This window comes from Porcisia hertigi, chromosome 18 (genome assembly GCF_017918235.1).
Source record: "Porcisia hertigi strain C119 chromosome 18, whole genome shotgun sequence".
Classification (NCBI taxonomy): domain Eukaryota; phylum Euglenozoa; class Kinetoplastea; order Trypanosomatida; family Trypanosomatidae; genus Porcisia; species Porcisia hertigi.
Genome location: NC_090577.1, coordinates 511706 through 532333, shown reverse-complemented (window position 1 = coordinate 532333; position 20628 = coordinate 511706). Strand labels below are relative to the sequence as shown.

At 56.4% G+C, this 20628-nt stretch overlaps 5 protein-coding genes across 5 annotated transcripts; all 5 read right to left on the bottom strand.

Annotated features, from left to right (window-relative positions):
• Nucleotides 1-1067: 1067 nt before the first annotated feature.
• On the bottom strand, nucleotides 1068-5519 carry JKF63_06612 (uncharacterized protein; the record flags this gene model as incomplete). The annotated part of the gene is made up of 1 exon (XM_067902561.1): nucleotides 1068-5519. The coding sequence occupies one exon, from the start codon at nucleotides 5517-5519 to the stop codon at nucleotides 1068-1070; it is 4452 nt and encodes a 1483-aa protein (XP_067757978.1).
• A 692-nt stretch (nucleotides 5520-6211) lies between these two features.
• JKF63_06611 (uncharacterized protein) lies at nucleotides 6212-8320 on the bottom strand (the record flags this gene model as incomplete). Its single annotated transcript, XM_067902560.1, has 1 exon — nucleotides 6212-8320. One exon carries the CDS (start codon nucleotides 8318-8320, stop codon nucleotides 6212-6214), a length of 2109 nt encoding a protein of 702 aa, XP_067757977.1.
• A 3048-nt stretch (nucleotides 8321-11368) lies between these two features.
• Nucleotides 11369-12334, bottom strand: JKF63_06610 (uncharacterized protein; the record flags this gene model as incomplete). Its single annotated transcript, XM_067902559.1, has 1 exon — nucleotides 11369-12334. The coding sequence occupies one exon, from the start codon at nucleotides 12332-12334 to the stop codon at nucleotides 11369-11371; it is 966 nt and encodes a 321-aa protein (XP_067757976.1).
• Nucleotides 12335-13103: 769 nt separating this feature from the next.
• JKF63_06609 (uncharacterized protein) lies at nucleotides 13104-15491 on the bottom strand (the record flags this gene model as incomplete). Its single annotated transcript, XM_067902558.1, has 1 exon — nucleotides 13104-15491. The coding sequence occupies one exon, from the start codon at nucleotides 15489-15491 to the stop codon at nucleotides 13104-13106; it is 2388 nt and encodes a 795-aa protein (XP_067757975.1).
• Nucleotides 15492-17765: 2274 nt separating this feature from the next.
• On the bottom strand, nucleotides 17766-20090 carry JKF63_06608 (uncharacterized protein; the record flags this gene model as incomplete). Its single annotated transcript, XM_067902557.1, has 1 exon — nucleotides 17766-20090. One exon carries the CDS (start codon nucleotides 20088-20090, stop codon nucleotides 17766-17768), a length of 2325 nt encoding a protein of 774 aa, XP_067757974.1.
• Between the last annotated feature and the right edge of the window lie 538 nt (nucleotides 20091-20628).

Here is a 20628-nt window from a genome sequence, read left to right as displayed (position 1 = left end):
TGTAGTCGCGTTTATGTATTGATGAGACAACTCGTCATTAGAGACTGTGGGTGGGTGGGTGGGTGGGGAGGGGAGTGGGGGAGTGGGGGAAGAGGGGGGGGGAGACACGAAGATGTGCGCCGGTGGGTGTATCCCCCAGCAGAAGCAAGAAGGTTGAAAAAAAACAAGCAGCTAGAGAGAAAAGAAAAAAATTTTTTCGACATAGCGAGACTAAAGATCGAGCGAAGAATTGCGAATGGGAAGGGGGGAAGATAGAAAACAACCGTAGCGAGGACAGAGAGGGAGGGGGAGAAGGGATACACAGTGGATCGGGAAACCCCTGTACGTATTGTTGAGGTCCCCCACCACCTACACACACGCACGCACATGCACATGAAGACGCGGAGGTTATCCGACACAAAGAAAAATTCTACAGGCACACAGCAAGTGGGGAGGTGAGTGAACGCGTGTTGCCATCGTTTAGAAATAACGGGGGAAACAAAAGAGTGTATTTCGCGTGACGAGACGAGACACACACACGAGAGAGACACACACACGAGAGAGACACACCAAAGAGGATGTCCCCAATCAACAGTGACGGTAGCAGCCCAAACAGAAAAAAAAAGCAAAAAGAAAAGAGCTCGAAGATAAGAAAGAGTGAGACAAACCTGCACATATGGAGAACACAAAAAAAAAAGATAAAAGTCAGCCACTATAAATGAAAGTCAAACACACGGAGGAGTGTACTCTAACAAGCGCATCCGACACAGCACCCTCTTTCGTTTGACCGCTTGCTTCTTAGCTCCCCTCCTATCGGCTTTTTGTTGCTGTTGCTTTTGAGGGGGGGGGGATGGGGGATGGGGGATGGGGGCAAAGTGATACAGCAGGGGGAAAAAACGTCACCAACATCCAGCACCAGCCGAAACAAAAAAAAAAACTACTGTACATTAACAACAAAAGGGTTGTACATGACACACACAAAAAAAAAAAGAGAGAGAGGGACACACCAGCCGACATACGTGTTTCTAACAAAATCAATCGGGATGTTGGACGCTTCCATGCACATTGCCACTGAATCATATATCTAATCAATCGTTGATGAGCTCCTCTATGCGATAGAGACCCTTGAGAGCGCGCACCAACTCCTCAGCAGTGCGCTCGAAGCAGGCACCCCAGCGACACGGATCGCCCTCTAAAAGCTGCACCGAACCCACACTGTCTGTTGGCGCACCTTGCTCCTTGAGCTTCGCCTTCGCCGCATCGCCGTAGTCTTCGTCGCTAACGAATTGTACACGGTTCACAAGACCCACGGACAACCCGGGAACGCCGTGCACTACACCCGTGTCGTAGGCGAACAGAGTGACAGTCACCAGTCCCTCCACGCCACCGCAAGCTCGCAGCAGCGCCGTCGGGTCGGCGCAGCAGTCGCTACCACCCTCTTGGAGAACATCCACGACACGCAGCGGCAGCCCCAGCACCTCGAAGGCGTTTGAGGCCATGCTCACCAGCTCTTTGATGTCCACCGAACGTGTACGCCACTCACGGACGTTGAAGGAAGGCAGAGCGTAAAGGAAGTCCTCGGCAGAAAAAATATTGCTGTACCGTTTGTATGTTTTTTTACCCTCCTCCCCGCTTTTATTCGGGCCGGTGCCACCCAGCAGAGTGGGAATCGAAATGTTCATCATCATTTCTGTCGAGGCAAGCGCCAGGCAGGAGCAGGCCGCCGAGAAGATTGGCTTAAAGGGGTGGTGCACAAGGGCGTGCGCCATGTCGTAACCTCTCGTGTCCTCATACATCATCTCCTGCGTCGTCTCCGTCGTCAGCAAAATCGTTCCACAAGCGCGGAGGTCGACACTGTCCCAGCTACACACAGCCTCGAAAAGCAAAGCCAAAGGACAAGCAAAAGTACGATAAAAGGAGGACGGACTTGCGTCGGAGAGCACCACCATCTTCGTTGGTGCCTCGTAACCCATTACGAAGGCGAAACTGCCACCATAGTTGCCGTTCCAGACTCCCACATTTGCCTGCAGAACTCTCACGCCATACTTGATGATCAGCTTGCGCTTCTCCGGCATAGCAATGGCGTACAGAATGGCTTGCAACAAGTCGCCCTCCGACCGCACCGGGTAGTCAACAGGTGCCACGCCTGTGTCACCCGCATCCGCTTTGGGTGGCGGGTTCCCCTCGAAGAAGTCGTAGTGTGTCGTCTGCACGCTCACGGCGTCATCGAGGGCGTAGTGGGAGTACTTCTGGACAGCAATCGCAGCCCCCTCCAGCGACATGGCACACGACAAGAAGTAGGAGATGTGAAAGCCGCAGAAATTCAAGAAGTGTTCCACGTTGGTTTCCTTGAAGCCCAACCGCTCCACCGCATCGGCCAGCACCGTCACCGGGTATGGGAAAGGAGGATACTCGAAGCGCTGGTACTTCAGTGGTGCGGGCGGAGGCAAGAAGTGGCGTGCGCACTGCAGGGCGTCCTCATGAAACGTCTTTCCGTGTAAAGACTTGATCACCTTCTTCTCCTTTGAGGCGACGATATAGCCATAGCCCATTATTGCGTTGTACAGACGAGAAATGGGGATGTGCCACGTCTTGCGGAAGCGCTTCACGTTCACGTCACCCAGTCGCGCAATGCCGCGCTCCTCATCCACACCAATGACGATCGCGAAGTGCGCCGGCTCAGGCCTGTCGTCGATGCGCACGTTCAGAGCAACGTTGACGTCAAAACTAATCAGCATCACGCTCTGCGACTGAACAACCAGCTGTAGATGTCTGAGAAACTCGTTGTCAGTTATGTTGGGCTGCCCATCCGCGGCGCCGTCGCGGCGAGAAGCTAAAATAAGACCAATGTGCACGTCATTGTTGATCTGCAGATTCCGGAGAAAGCAATAGTACCACACATACGCCGTTGCTATAGAGCTCTTGTTACTTTGACACACAATCATAGACAACGGCAGTCGAAGCTGCTGGCACACCTTCGTCAGAGGAATGCCACGTAATTTGACGTCGCACACGTTCGCCTTCTTGAGCAAGTTACGGCTGCTTTGCTTTCGACGAGCCGAGTCCGTCAGGAGGATGGTGACGGACAGGTGGTGCAGCATCGCTAGGCCTAGCAAGTGCGGTGCAATCTTCCCATTCAACACCCTTGTCATGAGGCCCCCGGCACTACTGCCGTCCAGCACAGACAGGGGAAATATGGACGGTACCTCCGGCGTAAAAGTTTCACTTCTGAAGACGCGCACAAATCCGTGAGAGAGAGACAAGTAGTTATCCACATCCTTCACCGAGTCGTAGAACGCCTGCAGAGTCACTACCTGCTCCTCCAGCACAAGACTGGCGAAGGCATCCGCGAAACGATGCATGCTGGACGACTTGTGGACCTCCCCTTCCTTCTCATCCCCATGGGCCTGCCCCCCCTCCTCTGCGCTCCCACCCTCCCTCGAGAGCAGCGGACACGGCTCTGCCGTGAGGTGTGGGATCAGTATCTTCACTGTGTGCATCACTGGGTCGAAATTCAACAAAATTCCAAACGCGCTCGTCATGTTGGCGGTAAAGCGGGCGGCTGCCATGACCGCAGCCGCGTCCTCTTCGGTGTCGCACAGGTTGCTGCGCAGCCGCAACTGTGACTGCTCCAACAGGTACGGGTTATAGTTGAAAAGATACATGGACTTCTCCTCCCCAATATGCGCAAGTAGCTCCTTCCGGAACTGAGCCAGGCTCGTGACGGGAGGGTGCTCGCCCATGCCATGGATATCCTCGCCGGACTCCGAGTCCAGGACCTCCTTGTCGAAAGTGGCCATCTCGCAGTGGATGTATGCCAGCTGCCTCAGCTCATCTTCGCTCAGGTATTGCGCCACACCCCTGTCGCCCTCGACTTCGTCCGCTGAGAAGCGGCCTCTGTGACCCGCGGTGGCCGCGCAGCAAATGTGAAGGTAGTCGTTCACAGTGTCAAAGAGCTCCGCCAGAGTGACGACAGGCAAGGAGATGTAATGTACGCACATGCGGTTTGCGCGCAGCACCGACTCCACTGGCGTCGGCACCCCCGAGACGTAGGTGATGGCCAAAGAGACGCAGCACAGCCACGAGCACGGCGCGCCGGGCAATAGCAGCTTCTCGATGTCCCGCTTATCGAACAGACCACCCGCCTTCTGGTGTGGAAGCACATCCTCTAAGCGTGGGATTGGCGAGAAGAACCTCTGACGAGTTTCCTTAGCCAGGGAGGCTTGGCGGCGTCGCGTATTTTTGAGGCCGTCGACACCATCGACGCTGCCAATCGCGCTGCTCGGGGCATCCCCAATGAAAAAATACGCAGCCGGGTCCATCTTCGTGGCCATTCCATTCGACATGTGGCGGAACCTACGCCCCATTGCCACCGCCTCGCCTTGCACCTCGTGGAAGTGGAGAGGCGCCTTGTCGACTGGCGAATCCCTCGAGAAGGGCGAAGTAAAAGGTGTGCCCGGCATCGTCGCTGGCCCATCTCCGCGAATGACCCTCGCGGCCTCACCATCCGTAGCACCGCTACTCAATGACGACACGCTTGCACGGGCAATATCCTTGAAGTCCGATCCCCGATGCGCCGGGACCGCAGTCCCTTTGCTGTGCTGGCTGTCCACTGCGGCCGTGGCCAGAGGTTGGGGTCCTGGACTCGCCGGCCCATCTGGATTCTGCTGCCTACCCATCGGTAACTCCTTGCCCGTCTTAGGATTGCTGCCGCTCGAGCTATCGCTCGACGAGGAGTCACTGTCGCTACTGCCGTGGGGACTATTGAGCACGTCAATGCAGTACAAGGAGAAGCGAGGGCGTGGAGGCCCACGCTGTTCGGGAGCACCGCCAGCGGTTGGGAGAGCGCCAGCAGCAACAAGATGAGCAGCGGTGGCAAGTGGTGCCCCTGGATTCCCCGCCCCAGCCGCCTTCGATGACTCTGCTGGTGAAGCAGACCTGACCGGCGCCACGTGTGGTAACAGGATCGGCTGCAGATGATGCGCCACTGCAACTTTGTTGCATGGCGAGTCGCCTCTTGTGGTGGAAGAGAGGGAGCCGACCACACCCTGATACGTCGCCTTGTTGATATGTGTGTCAGTTTTTGTCGCGCCCGATTTCGCTGCTGGTGCCATCCGAAGCGTTCCCCCCTCCGGTTGGTGACTGTGCTTCGGCTCGACTGCCTTGAAGTGCACCTCTGTTTTCGGGTGTGCGGCCTGAGGTGACTTCGCTGCGTGATCCCTGTCACTGTGGGAGATGTGTGCAGAAGTAGGCATGACCGTCCCAGTGCGCGGTATGCAGTCAGCCTCAAAGTCATTGCTATTTGATTTGAAGCGGTAGGGCGGTGTTAATGACGTTGGCAACAAGGCGACACGCGACGACGGACTCAGCCGCACACACGGGATACGTCCGACGTCGCTCGCATTCGCCGACGGAGTAGCCCTAGTGGAATTAGCGCTGGGCAGCAGTACCGGCGCACTGCTCGTGCCACATGGGGTAGCCGGCTTCACCTGTGAGGGTGTCGTCGACTGGCCAGTGAATGACGAGGTGAAGCTGGACATCTGACCGTTATATGCCGGGGAGGGGTCTCTATCACTCTCTCGTGATCTCTCGACACAAAATCACACGCTCTTGACGGTTTTTTTTTTCCTTTTTTTGGGGGGGGCTCCGTTTTTCAAGCGCGCAAAGTAAGGGGGGAGGGGGGGGGCGCGAAGCTAACCAGAGGTGTTCCACAGTGAGAATGGAACGCGGGGCACGAAAGTGTGTACGCGTATGTGGATGCGGTGGAGGTGGGAGGAGGGGGGGGACAAACGTGAGTTTGAGGGTTGAAGCGCGGAGCGGGAACACCGCACGCCTCAAAGCACGTGTAGCCTCGAAAGAGGGAGAGACTGGAGCAAGAGTGCAGGGGGATCGCCGCCTCCTATCCTACCCCCTCCCGCACACATCTAAGGAATATACATCTCCATCCCCCACCCCAATCAGCTGCAGGCTGCGGCTGGGCATGGTCAGCCTCACCGTGTGGGAAAAGGGGGGGGGGGAGAATCCAAACAAGTGAAGCTGTGGCTCTGCTCTTTGCACCCTTTTGTTTTTTTTTGGGGGGGAGGGAGGCAGACGGCGACGTTCAGCACTACATCGCACAGTCCCCACACGCAAACATGCATACACACACACACACACACACGTGCCCCCCTCCCCTTGCGACACAGCTGCCCTTTTTAAACACATCGTTATCGAGATCATCTCCAGTCCTTTTTTACTCCACCTTTCCCGTGAGAACAACGTTGTAGGCGAGCCACAGCACCGCACACAAAAGCAACACAGCGTTGACGACGAACATCGTCTCACGCGCTACCTCCCAAGGCCCCAGTCGCGACCCTGTCGCCTCCCCGGTATTCTTTGGATTTTTGCGGCGCCGCCACTCCTCCTGACCGCTCTCCGGCGTGCAAAATATGATATCTGCCACGAATGGGTACGTGGAAGGAGACAACCATAATGTGTCCAGCTGAGAGCCCCGCTTCGACGGACTGGCGTTCGTCGCGGGTGTGTCTGCCGAGACAGCAGGGGTGGTGGTGGTGGTGGCGGCGGCGGCGGCGGCGGCGGCGACGGGTATAGCGGTCCTACTTGCCCCAGAAGTCGAAGCAGAATGAGCGGCTGCCAAGCCACTGTCCTTCCCAGCTGTAGATGTCCCACGGCGGCGGCGCAGACCCGTCGATGACAACAGCGGCGGTGAAAGCGAAGATTCGGGTGCTGCAGCGGTCAAGGGCGCGGCACCATCTGGGCCCGTCCCTTCATCCTTATTTAGCGCCGCACATCGCATCTCCTGCTCCTCCAGGCCACCCGTCTTCTCCAGGGTGTCAGCAGTCACGGCGGAGGAGGATTCTGCTGATGTAGACGAGAAGGAAGCGAGCCCAGCACTTCCGTCGACATAATGCAAGAGGTGACCATCGTACGCAGTGCCGTTGATGGTGTAAAACGCATCAATCACACGGTGTAGATTAAAGCCGTGGTGCGCGTAAAAGGTGATCGCTTTGGTGTTAGTCCGCAGGCAGTGCAACCACACGTCTGCGACACCGACTTGGACCACAAAAGTGCGGGCCTCTCGACGCACCTCGTCCGCCTCTTCGTCTGTAAGCAAGCTTGGCGCTAAGCATTCGCGGTATCTCTGCGCATCGATCTCGTCCTCGGTCAGCCCACGACTTCGAAGTCGGTGTCGCGCCTGGCGATCCTCCATCCAACTCTGCAACTCAGGCAAGAACATGGAAACGAGGTTCTGGAGGAAAGAGGGCCTGGCCGATGCGGGGCTGGATAGCTGGGGTGGGGCACTCGTACAATCATCCTTCTCGTGTCGATTGCCATCCCCGCCGATCTTGGATGGGCAAACAGCGGTGGAGGAAACGGTGCTGTCGGGACGCGTATCCATCACCGCCTTGCGCTTCTTGATCTTGGCGTCTGCCAGAAGGGCAATCAGTTTCCTCTGGTCATAGTGCAGGTAGTCTTGCGCGTACAAAGGCCGCCGCTGCGTCACATATGTGATGAAGCGGTGAATGAGTGTGCGTCCAACACCACACCTCTGAAAGAGGGGGTCAACCGCAAAGGAATTAATGTAGCTGGTCGGGTTCGCAAAAAGGTGACCCTTATCGTGCCTCGCGTAGACGTTCTGGCCAATCACGAGACCGATCACGACAGTGTGCGTCGCGGCATCGCCTTCCTCCTCCTGGCTCACCCCCTTGGTCGCCGCTGGCCCAGCATCGGCCTTCTTGCGCGCAGCTAGGGATTCCTGTTCCGCTATGGCGCACTCGATAAGTGCACGCTCCTCCATAATCTCAGCAGTCACGCTGCACTGTGAAACAGGGGGTGGGTGCGTCAGGTCTGTAGAATTGAGCGAGGGCCACCACGACGACGAAGCGCTCTCAGACGGCGCCGGCGCCGTCTCCAGCACAGCATCCTTGGCTACCCTCCGGCGCTCTAGACACTCCCGGTACGTTTCTTCGGTCACCAGAGCCATCAGACACATAGAGGTGTCGTGGTCCAACAACGACTTGTAGAAGGAGGCGTTGAAGAGAATCGGGTACACGTCCTCGTGTATTTTATGTATTCTGCGCAACTCTGTCGCCTGTACACCCCAGCGCAACCGAACGGATAGGTTCGTTGAACACTCGGGCAGAGTTAAAGTCGCACCTGCTTGGTCGGATGAGCTTGGCGAAGGCAGCGGCGGCGGCAACGTGCCTGCCGTAGTGGAGGGGGAGGCAGAGTCGACGGGAAGCTGCACCATCTCTGGGGCAGGGTAGCACCGAGACAACTCGACACTCTCGCTGGTAGGGCCTGCTGACCTGTCGCAGGACGCAATTTTTGACGACATCATGGCTGCTGTGTGAATGAGAAAAGGGGGAATGAGGGAATGAGGGAATGAGGGAATGAGGGAATGAGGGAATGAGGGAATGAGGGAATGCCACTCGATGCCACAGCTGGCGTGTAAATCTGGTTTTCGTTTTGTTTGTCTTCCCTTGGCTCTTTTTCGCTCATCTCTTAGTCAACGTGATGAACAGACTTTCTGCAAAAATCGGTGACACGAACGGATGAGAGCAGAAGTCGCGGAGTGTCAAGGATAGTGGCACGAGAATAGCAGGAATGCGAAAAGGGTGACGAAGCGAGGGAGTGACACTTTTGTTTTTTTTTTGGAGGGGGCGCGGGGGAGGGGGGGGGGAGAGAGGTAGGGGGGATGGCATGTCGCGACACGATCATCCCCCCTTGCCATACAACACCACACGTGAATAATGCTCTCTCACTCTGCACAAACACACACAAGCACAAACACACACAAACACAAACACACACGCAAACATCTCCCCCTTTTTTTCGACGGCGTTATCCCCCGCCAAAAATTAAAAAAAGAGGTCATGGGCTCTCTGACACGCCTGTTTCTCGTGACGCTCACACGACGCTTAGTGGCACATTCACCCCACGAAAGAAAAAAAAACAAAGGGATACACACCAGTAGTACGTGTACGTGAGCGCGCGTGTGCCCGTTGAAAGTAGAGATGTACAAAAAAAAATTAAGGAGGAGGGAAAGAAGGGGGAGCGTGAGCGTCGAGAAGTGCGTAGAGGTACCGTCAAAATGCATACGTGGAAGCTTAAATACATCTGCAGATAACCCCTTAGCCACACTTATCTCGTCCATGTTCCCCCCTCCCTCCCCCCCCCCTGTACCTCACGGCAGAGCTACAGAAACGTGTGTCGCTGTGTATGGAGAAACCAAGCGAGAACAAGCGAGGCACCCCCTCCCTTGCACACAACAACAGTGTGAAGATGGAGCAGTCCACAACGAAGGGTGTCGTCCTATGCGCCGCTGCCCGCCGCTTTCGTACGCCCCGCACATGTCGCATTCGCTTGCGTGTATTTGTGGTGGTGGTGGTGGTTGTTTGTTCCCTTTTACAAACTGATCCACCACCACCACACGCACCTCCCTTTTCCCCTTCTGCTTAGGGCTCATGGAGGCTGGGCTCCTCCCCCCCTCCCCCCTTCCCCCTCCTCTGCGTGCCTCGCTTTGTTTTTGTTCTTCGGCCGCTTTCTTTGTGTCAGTGTCTCCCTCTCCCTCATACCCGCCGACGTCCATCACCCTCCAGTGGCTCAGGTGTTTTACTTCCCCTTCTCCCCCCTTTCTTCCCTTCGACCCCACACACACCGCCTCTCTCTCTCCCCCCCCCCCCTCTCTCTCTGTCTCGTCGTCGATATGCATCCCAAACACTCATCACAGCAATTACAAACTTGAACAAGTCAAAAAAGAAAAATGATGTGGGCATAAAGTAGGAGCCGCAAGAAAAAAAAAGGGAGTATTGGGGGGGAGGGGGGAGGGGGGAGCGGAAGGTAGAGGAAACCGACATTGAGTGAGTGCAAACAAACAAACTCACGTACCATTTGATGAGCAAGGGAAAAAATAATAATAATAATAATAAAAGCGAGTGTGCGAGAGACAGAGAGAGAGACAGAGAGAGAGTGTGTGTGAGGAGGGAACAAAGAGCACACCTCCAAAGTCTCGAAGCATGTACTTGAGCAAGTACTAGAGGCAGCCGGGTGCCACGATTCAGTTATACGTGCTCATGGACCCAAAATTTTATATTTTTAACTGAAGGTATGTGACTGAGGGAAATAAAAAGAAAACTAAAGTAGTCCACGAAGAGACAAAAATAAACAAAGGGAGGGGGGAGGGAGGGAGCAAGAAAAAGGTGAGATGGAAGGAAGGCGCAAAGAGAGAGAGGAGAGACGGTAAAACAAAAAAAAAATTCAAAGCCCCTGGACATCTACAAAAAGGAGAAATAAAACCAAACCAATAACGCATGACATTTATGTACACGCACGCACAGACGCACAGACGCACATATATACATAATAAGATATTATATGTGCATCAAGTGTCCAATCCAGTCCTTCACCTAAAAGCAGCGTGCGGGAGGACAGGAGCAGGAGGAGGAGGAGGAAAAACCTTTGGAAAAAAAAAAGTACTGGAATATTTCTCTCTGGACACACGACCAAATCACTCAACGAGTGGGCGTAACAGCGCACCACCGATGCAGGCGGAGGCGCGCACACACGAACACCGTGACACAAACATCTATCCTCCTCCTGCACACAACCGCAAAAAAAAAAAAAAGAAGAGACGTTCAACTGTTTCTCGCTGATGTACAGCGAGTTTAGTAATACAAAAACGGGAAGCCTTTACCGTACGCGCATCACCTGCTCGCGCGCCCCTGCGATTCCCCCCGTCCGTCATTGCACCCAAACCCTGTTGACCTCTCTTTGTTGCGGTGATTCGCGGCGCAAGTGTGCTCCGTTGGAGACCCCGAAGCGATCAATAAACTGCGATCATATAACAAACGAACTAAAAAAAACTAAACGTTTTTGGTGCTTGACTGCTCTCCACACTGCCACGCCTCGGCTACTCACTCAATGAGCACAGGTATGCGTCCCTGGGTGTCTGAGGACGTGAGTAGGAGAGAGCGCCCTCGACACGCACGCGCATACGCACACAGCAACAGCAACAGATTCTCTCCCTCCACCCACGGCTGCTCACAATGCCAGCGCATCCGCAGACACGCGAGATTAAGCGCAACGGCTTTCAGGGGAGAGGGCAGGCCCAGAGAGGACGAAAAATCGGTGACGCTAACAGCACTCGCAGCCAAGCGAGAACACCAGCAGCCACGAAATCTGGAGAGCTCAACTGCAGAAGCGTAGAGTAGATATTGGCACTGCGCACAGCTTCGATGCTGTGCGCAGTGCCGCCTCCATTTGCTCACCCTCTTTGTTCCTCCTCCACAAGTATTCGCTACAGCGAGAAAAAGGATGCACCTTTTCCCCCTCCCCTGCCTTTACACACACACACACACACACAGCTCGCCGTGCTCACCCCTGTGCTTTATGCAATGACATCCTTCCGCTTGGTCTGTTGATAACTCCGCAGGACACGAGTGAAGTACTCAATCACAAAGAAGCACACCACCGTGTGCGACGCACAGCGACTGAAATACGGCAGGTAGGAGCCATACATGGCCAGTACGCCCTCCTCCCTGAAGATGCGGCCAATACACTGCGCAACGTTGCGGTACCTCCTCGCCACACCGGCGCCGAGCTTCGCTTCCGCCGACATCCGCACACGCGCCACCTCCACTGGCATCGTCACCAGACTGTAGAACAAGGCCGTTATCACACTCGCGATGTTGACGACGAGGTTGTCGTTGAGCGGGTCCGCGCGCGTCACGTTGCGTTTGCGCAACGTGGTCAACACCTGGTCGTGCACCGCCACCTGCGATACGCCGACCAGCGCCGCACGCGACGCGAGAGCGCCAATGCCGCTCCACAGACCACCTACACCGCGGCTCCTCAGAACCTCCTTGAAGGCCTGCACCATGGACAGCTTCCCCTTATCCTTGTTCGTAGTCTGCAGGACCAGGCACACCTCCACCGGAGAGGACAAGAAGGATGCGAAGGCACCAGCAGACGCACCGGCAAGGGCACGGTCAAGCACCGTCGCGCTAGCAGGGTCCGCGGACCTCCTGAGCCCCATGGCAACCTCGCCTTGCAGGATGCCATCACGAAAGCTTGGGTAGCAGCCCAGACGGGCAGTGGTGTACACCACCTGGCGCATCAGGCCACTCGACAGGCCCGTGTAGAAACCCTTCTTCGCGGTTGCCTTGAAGCACTCCAGCTGGCTTGTGCCGGGTGTCGACGTCATCAACGTGTTCTTCCACATCTCAAAAGGGTGCGCGAAGCACCATGCAAGCATACCCGCGCCACCCGACACGCCGAGCGTCTGCCAGCGCGGAATGGGCGCAGGCGGCGCCTTGGTCGCTTGGAATGCAGCGCTTTTTGTGGGTGCTGTCATCTTAGATGTTTGCTGATGCTTCCTTACGTTTGGATCTGTTTTTTCCCTTTGGGAGGGTGCGTGAGAATGCGGCGGCGTGGCCTAATGAAAACAAGCGGCAATCGAAAAGAGAAAAAAAAAGTACAATAAGAGGTGAAGTCGGCCAAGCGAAGAAAGAGCGCTTGCGGGAGCATAGCAAGACCCTCTCTCCCCTCTCCTCCGAGGGGGGAAAGAGGAGGAGGAGGAGGAGGAGGGCCTAGTGGAAAAGCTCAGGAGAACGTTGCGCTTGCCGTAATGGCACACAAATGAGCGGAGGAGGAGTGGGGCATCGCGATTCTGCGTGTTTGCTTGCCCATGCAAGTATCAAGTCGAGTGTGTGTGTGTATGGGTGTGTGTGTGTGTGTGCCTACAATATAATCGAGCCTCTAAACGTGAGACGGGTGATAAAGAGAAAAGACGCAAGCCGAAACGACGTGGAAGAGGAGAAAATATCAGGATATAACGAGACAGAGCAAGAAGGGGGGAGGGGGGGAGGGGGGGGATGTATCCACCCACCCTTCCCCCCCCCCAACAAAAAAAAACACTGTTACCTCGCACACACACACATACACACACACACACACGAACCAACGCAGTGGCGACACGAATAGACTCCCTATGCGTAACACATGCGTTCTGTGGTGCTGGGCTCATACATTACAAATACGGGGCCACAAAGATATTTTCCCACCAAAGGATCAACTCGTAGCCCACACCCTCCTCCCGTCCGTGCTGTTACACTTTGACCCCACTACTCACTAGAAGAGTCCTCGATCTCCGAGCTCAAGTCTTGCTCGTTGTTCAACGCTGCAGAGTAAAGGGGAGACGTAGGTTTTGCCTCGTCCTCTTCATCAGGCTCCTTGTTCAGAGTTCTACACCCTTCGTGGCTCGTCGCCTCGTCACTGAAAGCCGCCACAGCGCGCCGTCGCAGCGCACCACGCCAGTGGTCGTACAGGTGCAGCGCTGTTCGGCCCACCCGCCACACGCCCCGGTAGGCGTGCAGGATGTACTGGAAGGAGCCGCTCATCTGCCCGAAGCGCGCGATTCCGTGGAGGATTGCGGCGTCTTCTTGCGGGCTGAACTTGTGCCGACGCCGAACTCCGGAGCTCGAGGGCGGTAGTGACGCAGGAGTCTCTGAGTGATGACCACCCGACATGGCAGGCCTCTCCACAGCACGGCTTCCAACGGGGCCCTCCTTGGATGACGACGACGGAGCCGCAGTCAGCGCAGGCGAAGGCCGCTCCCGGCCACCCGACATGTCAGCGGCGGCGGCGGCGGCTGACTGCTCGAGCGCACTAGTAAAAGCGTCAAATACTTGAATGGATGCAGAAAGACGCGTCAGCTCTTCATCCACGTGCCGCTGCTGCTGCGGCGGTGGTAGTGGTGGAGCCACCGTAGCGGCGGATGCAGTGGAAGATGTCCGTGGCCTCCGAGACGGCGATCCCGCAGAAACGGACGCAGCGGCGCCCCGCTTCTGGCGTTGCTCCACTTCACCCAGTCCAGACTCACCCGTAGCGCCCTTGGCTGGGAGAGGAAGCAGTGACCCACCAACAATTTCGCCACTGTTGCAGTCCGCGGTGTTGCATGCGCGGCTTGGCAACGCCCATCGTGTGGCGCTGATGGCGGGAATGCGACGCAGCAATGCTACAGCGTCGAGCCCACCGGACACATCCCCTGCGGCGGTGTCTTCGGTAGCACCCGCGTGCGCGCTTTTCATGTCCTTGGGAACAGCCGGCAGAGCAGTGTGCATTAGTCCAGCAATCGATGTTCCTGCTTCCGTCATCTGGGCAGAAGCACAGTTGGTGGTGGTGGTGGTACCTGTTGCCTGCACGATGTTCGCAAGACTGTCATTACTGGTGCTACTAGATATGCCCATGGTGGTTGTAGCTGTGGTGGTGGTGCTCTCTCTGCTCTCTTCCGCTGCCGCTGATGTAGTGTGGTGGTTGTGGAGTGGGTTTACATAACTCATGTCATGGCAGTGCTCCTGCAAAACTGCCGAAAGTGCTGCGAGGCTCACTGTCTCCGCGTATGCCGTCGCCATCACCTCTCCGCGGGTAGCGCAGTGTGGATCAGAACCGGACGATAGAGGTGTTCCAGTACTCGTGTCGCCAACACTGGTGCTGGACGACGTGGTCTTTGGTGCGTCACTTGGCCGCGGTCGCTTGCGCGTGGCCAGCGGAAAGACGTCGAGGCCTGGCTGCTCCACCTCCGCGGCCATCATGGCTTCCAACCGACGCATCACGCCTTGTATGTAGTGGTCCAGCCCTCTAACCGCTGGTGTTTCTCGCAAGTCTCCAATCGGCCAACGCTGCGTTATGGGGGTGCACGCGCCGCCTGACAACGTAGTGCTGGCGCGGCGCTGCTCCCGCAGAGCCCTGCCTACCCGCAAGAGCGAGGCAAGAGCAGCTGGGTGGCGTTGATGGAGTGCACAGGGCCTCTCTGTGCCGTCTGCGTCTGTGCGCTGCTGCGATGAAGGAGCGCTCCGGATTATTTCATGTAAATCCGAGACATCCGTGCCTTCGCCTACGCAGAGGTGCAGCAGCGCGTGAAGGTCATCGGCAGTGAGTGGTGTAGGTGGCGGTGAAGGAGAAGTAGGGAAGCGCTGATTGGTCACGGTGGCGGCACCGGAAGGAACGGAAGGCGCTGTAGAAAAGTGATGCGACAGCGATGGCAATGAAGATTGCCGCTTCACGTGCAGGGTCGCCTCCTGTGAACGAGCACGAGAGCCTTGAGTTCGCTCGTCGGAAGTCGCGAGTATGTCAACGGGGCTACCCGCAAAACCAGTCGGCGTCGGCAATGTGGGCGGGCTTGCCGAGACAGTCGCCACCTGCCCCGTGTGCTCCATTATGTACATCAGCACAGCAGCCACCAGCCCCTCGCGATATGTGCACGTGCGCCAGAAAACGTTACTCTCTGCTATACTAGGCAGCGACAGGAGGGCCAACACACCGTCGCTGTTCGCACGGCGCACATGGCTCAGAAGGATCGGATGAAGCACATCAAAGTAGTGCACGTCGTCTTCAGCATCCGTTGGGAATGCGTTCCTGCCGTCGCTGTCGTCGCCTCTGGCGACGGTGGCGGTGGAGCCGGCACTGTCACTGTGCGGCGACTGCCTTGTACTGTTGCCGCTTGCCGTCATGGCAGCCGCAACGGATGGACCTGTGGGAGGCATTAGCACTCAAGCTGCTGTCTCTCGGGTGGGTGCCTGCTCTTATCTGCTGTTCTTCTTCGAGGTGCACCACCCAGTAGAAAAAGATAACCCGCACCAAAAGTTGGACCTGTTCAGCCTATAACACGCGTTTGCAGCCCTCCTCGAGGTGTTGGAGAAGCGAGGGGGAAAAACAAAAAAAAAAAGTGGTTCTGCGAAAAAAAAAAATCGGGGGTTGAAGCAGAGGGTGAGGGGAGAGGGGAGAGGGGAGAGGGAGAGGGGAGGGGGGGGGTGCGCAGATTTGACGAAAAGACAGCGAAGAAAGCAGCAGCAATGATATGGCAAAGGGAAAAATGGGGCGCGCAGTCCATACATTAAAAACAAACAAAAAAAATGAGTGCACCAACGCACTGAGAACCTCAAGAGCACGGACACGCACACCGACAACGACAACGACAACGACAACGACAACGACAACGACAACGGCGGGGACTCACAAACGACACACTTCCACAGAGGGCGCAGAAGCGGCGAACAGCGCCAAAAGAGGAGAGAAAGGGGAAGGGTAGAACGTAGAGGAAGATCCGCAAGAACGATGAAGATACAGCCTCGGGTGCAGTCCACAGACACCACCTCGACACGGAAAAAGCAAAAAAAATCTGAAAGAGAGAACCACCTACAAGTATCTGCGTGGCGTCGTTTGATCTATGCGACGTAGTAGCGATACAAATAGAAAGAAAGCGCAGCGGGGGGGAAGGAGGGGGGGAGAGGGAGATGATTATATCTCGCAGACGAGAAAGAATAAAGCAAACGGTTGAGTAAGCCTGCGAACTTCACCTCAGTGCGTCTCTGTAGCCAAGGGCACACGCGATATGTGCCCGCGCTGTTGTAGTGTCGCACGACGCCCTGTGGGCCAAGTGTTCTCCACACGCTTTGTGTTTTTTTTTTCTATCGCCGTCACCTTGCCTAGTCTCACAAAGGGCCTCCTAGGAAGAGTCAGAGACACGCTACACTATTGCAATAGAGGAACGTGAGCCTCTCACCACGCGTTCTCCCCCTTTTCTCGATTTTGGTGCCGCGCCTGAAACTCCTTTCTCCCACGGCCTTTCTCACGGGGGAGAGGGGGGGGGAATGAATAGCACAGAAAGAAGCAGACAACCAGAGAAAGATGTGCGCAGCGCGCACTGCGCATGCGTGTCGAGGTCGAGGTGGCCGGGATAAAGAGCGCGCGCGTGTGTTGGCTGCTTTGGGCTCGTCTGTTTTGGAACGTGTATCTGTATGCGTAATTTTTTTTTAAGGGGGGAGAGGACCACTGCGCCAGCCTAGTGCGACGATAGCAGGCCCTAAAAAAGCACAACCAGGATGAGGAAGAGAGACAATGGAGGAGGGTGTTATGTGGATACAGAAACGAAAGAACTGGAGACAGGACAGCAAAGCATGACCCACAGTGTCTGCGTAGGTCTACCCTAGCTGTGTGCATGTGTGCGTGTGGGTCTGCGCGTCAGGGCGAAACAACGTTCAACGCTTCCCCCCGTCGCCCACTCGACCCTTCGATGAGCCTGTAGCTCGCAAATCGAGAGGGTCAGCGGAGCCACATGAACACCTGCCGCATCGTCGAGAAACTAGACCCAATAAAAAACGCCAACCGATCGGAGGGAGAGGCTGACCGCGACGTGGACTCCTTTCGACGAGCGGTTTTTGATGTTGTTGTTTTTTTGTGCGTCCGTGTGTAATGTGTGTTGTGGATTTTTTTTGGAGGGGGGGAGGAGGACTTTCTCATGTTGTTTACTGAAGGCGGGCGCCCTCTCACATTTTGCGGAGGACCTCGCGTGTGGGGGCGCAAGAGCGATTGTGAAGATCGTGAAAACGACGGCTCAAGTGAGCCGAGTGCATACTTCCCCATTCTTTTATCAGCTAACCGCTTCCCCCCTCCCCCCCCCTCCTCCTTCCCCTCTCACTCACTCACTCAATTCGCACACCCTTCACACAGACACAGACACACACACTCTCTCTCCGTCCTCGAAACACAACTCAGCCAAGAGTGGGAACTAATAAACATCGCGGAGCACACAGATGCGCTCACGCATCCACGGAAAATAGAAAGAAGAAAAAAAATACACGCAAATAATCAACAGAGATGATTGAGGTGGACTACACAAAGGGGGGGGGGGAGGAAGAGGTGCATGAGGGGTCACATACACGCAGGGCATCTCCGCTGCATTCGCCGCTCCATTGCCACCACCACCACCACACAAATTCAGCCCCTCAGTCAATAGAAAAGATGTACTTGTTCGACAAAGGGAGTGAGTCTCGCTTCACCTTAGCAATGTGAGCGAGTCGCTCCACCTCCTTCTCCGCCTCAATCTTACGACGAGCCTTGGCCGCTTGTGCCTCTGCCTTCTCTGCCGCCTTGGCAGCCTCGGCCTCCTCGCGTGCTTTTGTGGCTTTCATATCCGCCTCTATCATTGCCGCCCAGGCCTGCTGGCGGGCGCGCAGTGCCGTAAGGTCATCGCTCTCTTCGTCACAGCCTCTGCTGCCCATGTCGACTACAGCTGGCAGGGTCGTCGTTGCTGTTGATTTGCGAATGAAGGGAATCGCCTCCTCGGCTACCCCCTCGGCAGCCGCGGTACCGGCAGGGGTGTCGCCACCTGGAAAAGCGCTAGTCATCTGCTGCGCCTGATGAGAAGTCGTGTCTTGGGCACTTTCGGGAGAGGGGCACGCAGCAGCAGCGGATTCTACCCGAGGTGCGGGTTCCAGGCCATTATTGCCTTCTGCTTCGACGGCATCTGCAGCAGCAGCAGCCGCCTCTCGCGCCTCTCGCGCGGCCCGCACTTGCGCCATCATCGCCGCCACACGAGCCTGGTCACCAATGTGCGCCAGCTCTGGACCACTCGAGGTCTTTGCGGCAGGAGTCACCGCTGGTGGATGTGCGGAAGCCTTTTGGGGGGACTCAGCCCGTGCAACAGAGGCCGTTGATACAAGCACTTCCTTGGCGGACGCTCCCGCCTTCACCGCAGCAGCCGGGGGGCTTGCCGCGTCAAGGGGGGACTCCAGCTGAGCCTGTTTATCTCCGGCTACTCGCTCTGAAATCTCACTCATCTCCTCGCCCACCGCATCACACGGCTCGCCCTGGAGTTCCTTGCGCAGCTGCTCGGCGCTCGGCACGCCATCCGGGAGTGGGGGCGGGACTACCTTGAGGGTCAAGGTCAGCACGCCATGTGTACAGTCGAACAGGGCTTGCCGAGGTGTTTCCTCTACTGTGAAGGGGAGCACAAGGAGTCCCTCGTAGCGGCTTTGACCCGCGGTGGGTTCAACGCGCACCGCGTGGCCTTCGGGAGTGATGGAAATATCGAGCATTGCAGCTCGTCGAACCCCAGCGAACGTCATCTTCACAATCAGCTCCTCTGGCACTCCGACCCGCTTGTCCGACACCTTCCACTGCCAGGCATCAGCCAGATCGATAGTGCCGCGGTGGGTGATTGTGTACGGCGGAAGCGCCGCCACTTTCGACGAGGCCACAGAGTCTTCAGCGGCCTCGCTCACGGTGCTCTTCGGACCTTTAGCGTCTCGAGCTCTCGACGAGGTCGACGCCTTGGCAGAAGAAACGCGAGGCGTTGATGATGTTACTGCTGCTGCTGCTGCTGGTGCTGGTGGTGGTGGTGGTCTTGTGGCAGAGTTTGGGCTGCTGTTGCCGCTGTCCTCACCGTTTTTGAAGTTCTTCGTCGGCTTTGTGAGCACCGGCGCTCGTGGGTCCACGTCGAACGGCGACCCACCCGTCTTGGAGGCGGATCGAATAGTCTGGTTCAGGGGGGTACCGATCGACGCGATGCTACTGGGCAGACGGCGGAACTGGAAGCCGTTCGACTCACCGTAGCCGCTGTTGATGTGCTCGACAGCGATCTCTGTTAAGAAGCACAAAAAGCGCGTGCTACGATCCGCCAGGGAGAGCGTTGAGGGGTGAAAGACGACATCGCGCACAATGCACACCGAGAGTGAGGACGACGGTGCAGATGCGCTGTCGCGCGCTGCTGCGTATTCGGATGGGATCGATGCAGATGAACTTGACTTCACGGGGTTATAAGCCTCGATGCGCCGCTGAGACACGGACACCGGCACCTCCCAGTTGCTCCCGTTGACATCTCCTGTGGTGTGCTCGGTGAACGCCTTCACCTTGTCGCTCGAGCACATGTTCAAGAAAGAACGGACACCGCGAAGCTTCGACCCGTTCTGTTTCGTTGTGTCTGTGTCAAGTCCGAGCTTCTTAAGCTCAGCCGCCGACACCGTTGTGTTCCACGGATCCAGGAGCTCCACCACATACGCAGCGCGTGGGAACACAAACTCGAAGCTGTAATCACCGCCCTCTCGCGCCTCTCGCTCTGCCTGCTCCAAGTAAGCCTCCTCCTCGCGTCGTGTCTCAGGGTCCTCCAATGACATCATGTACTCGTGCATGAGCTCCGCGAAGACAGGGTCCTTCATCTTTTCCTGGATCACACGCAACTCCTCCGGAGTCGCAGTGAACTTATCCCCGCTTTTCCCTGCGGATGCCTCAGCACCGCTGCTGCGGGAGAGGTTGATGTGTTCAAGCGGCATGGCGATGCCAGAGCGGGACAATTGGGGGGGAGAAGGGACGGAAGGTGTAGCTCGCCGGTGCTTACAACTGAAATATATATATGTATGTGTATATATCAAGCAAAAAAAAAGTGTGTTAGTGAACAAGTGCGTGGGTGGGGGTGTATAACCCAGGAGCGAAAACACTTTGTGATGCACCAAGTGACCGGTAACATCCAAAATAGAAATCCACAGTAACGTATGTGTGTATGGGCATAAAAACATGCATGTATCCAAATAAAACAAAATCGATATAAAAAGAAAAGAGGGGAGAGGGGAATGTCTGTGAAAGTCGATGGGGTTGGATGATGGCCACTCAACCTCGCCAGCCGAGATGCATGCGAGAGGTGTGCGCTGATCGTAGAAAATGAGTAGACGGATGCGTAGGAGGAAAAGAGAGCGTTGCTACGTCACTTTTTTTTTTGAGAGGGGGGGGATAAAAGAAAAGCGGTGTCAGTGAATAGTGGTGACCCTGTCAATCACCCAGACGACGGTTTGTGTGCAATGTTTGCTGGCTTGG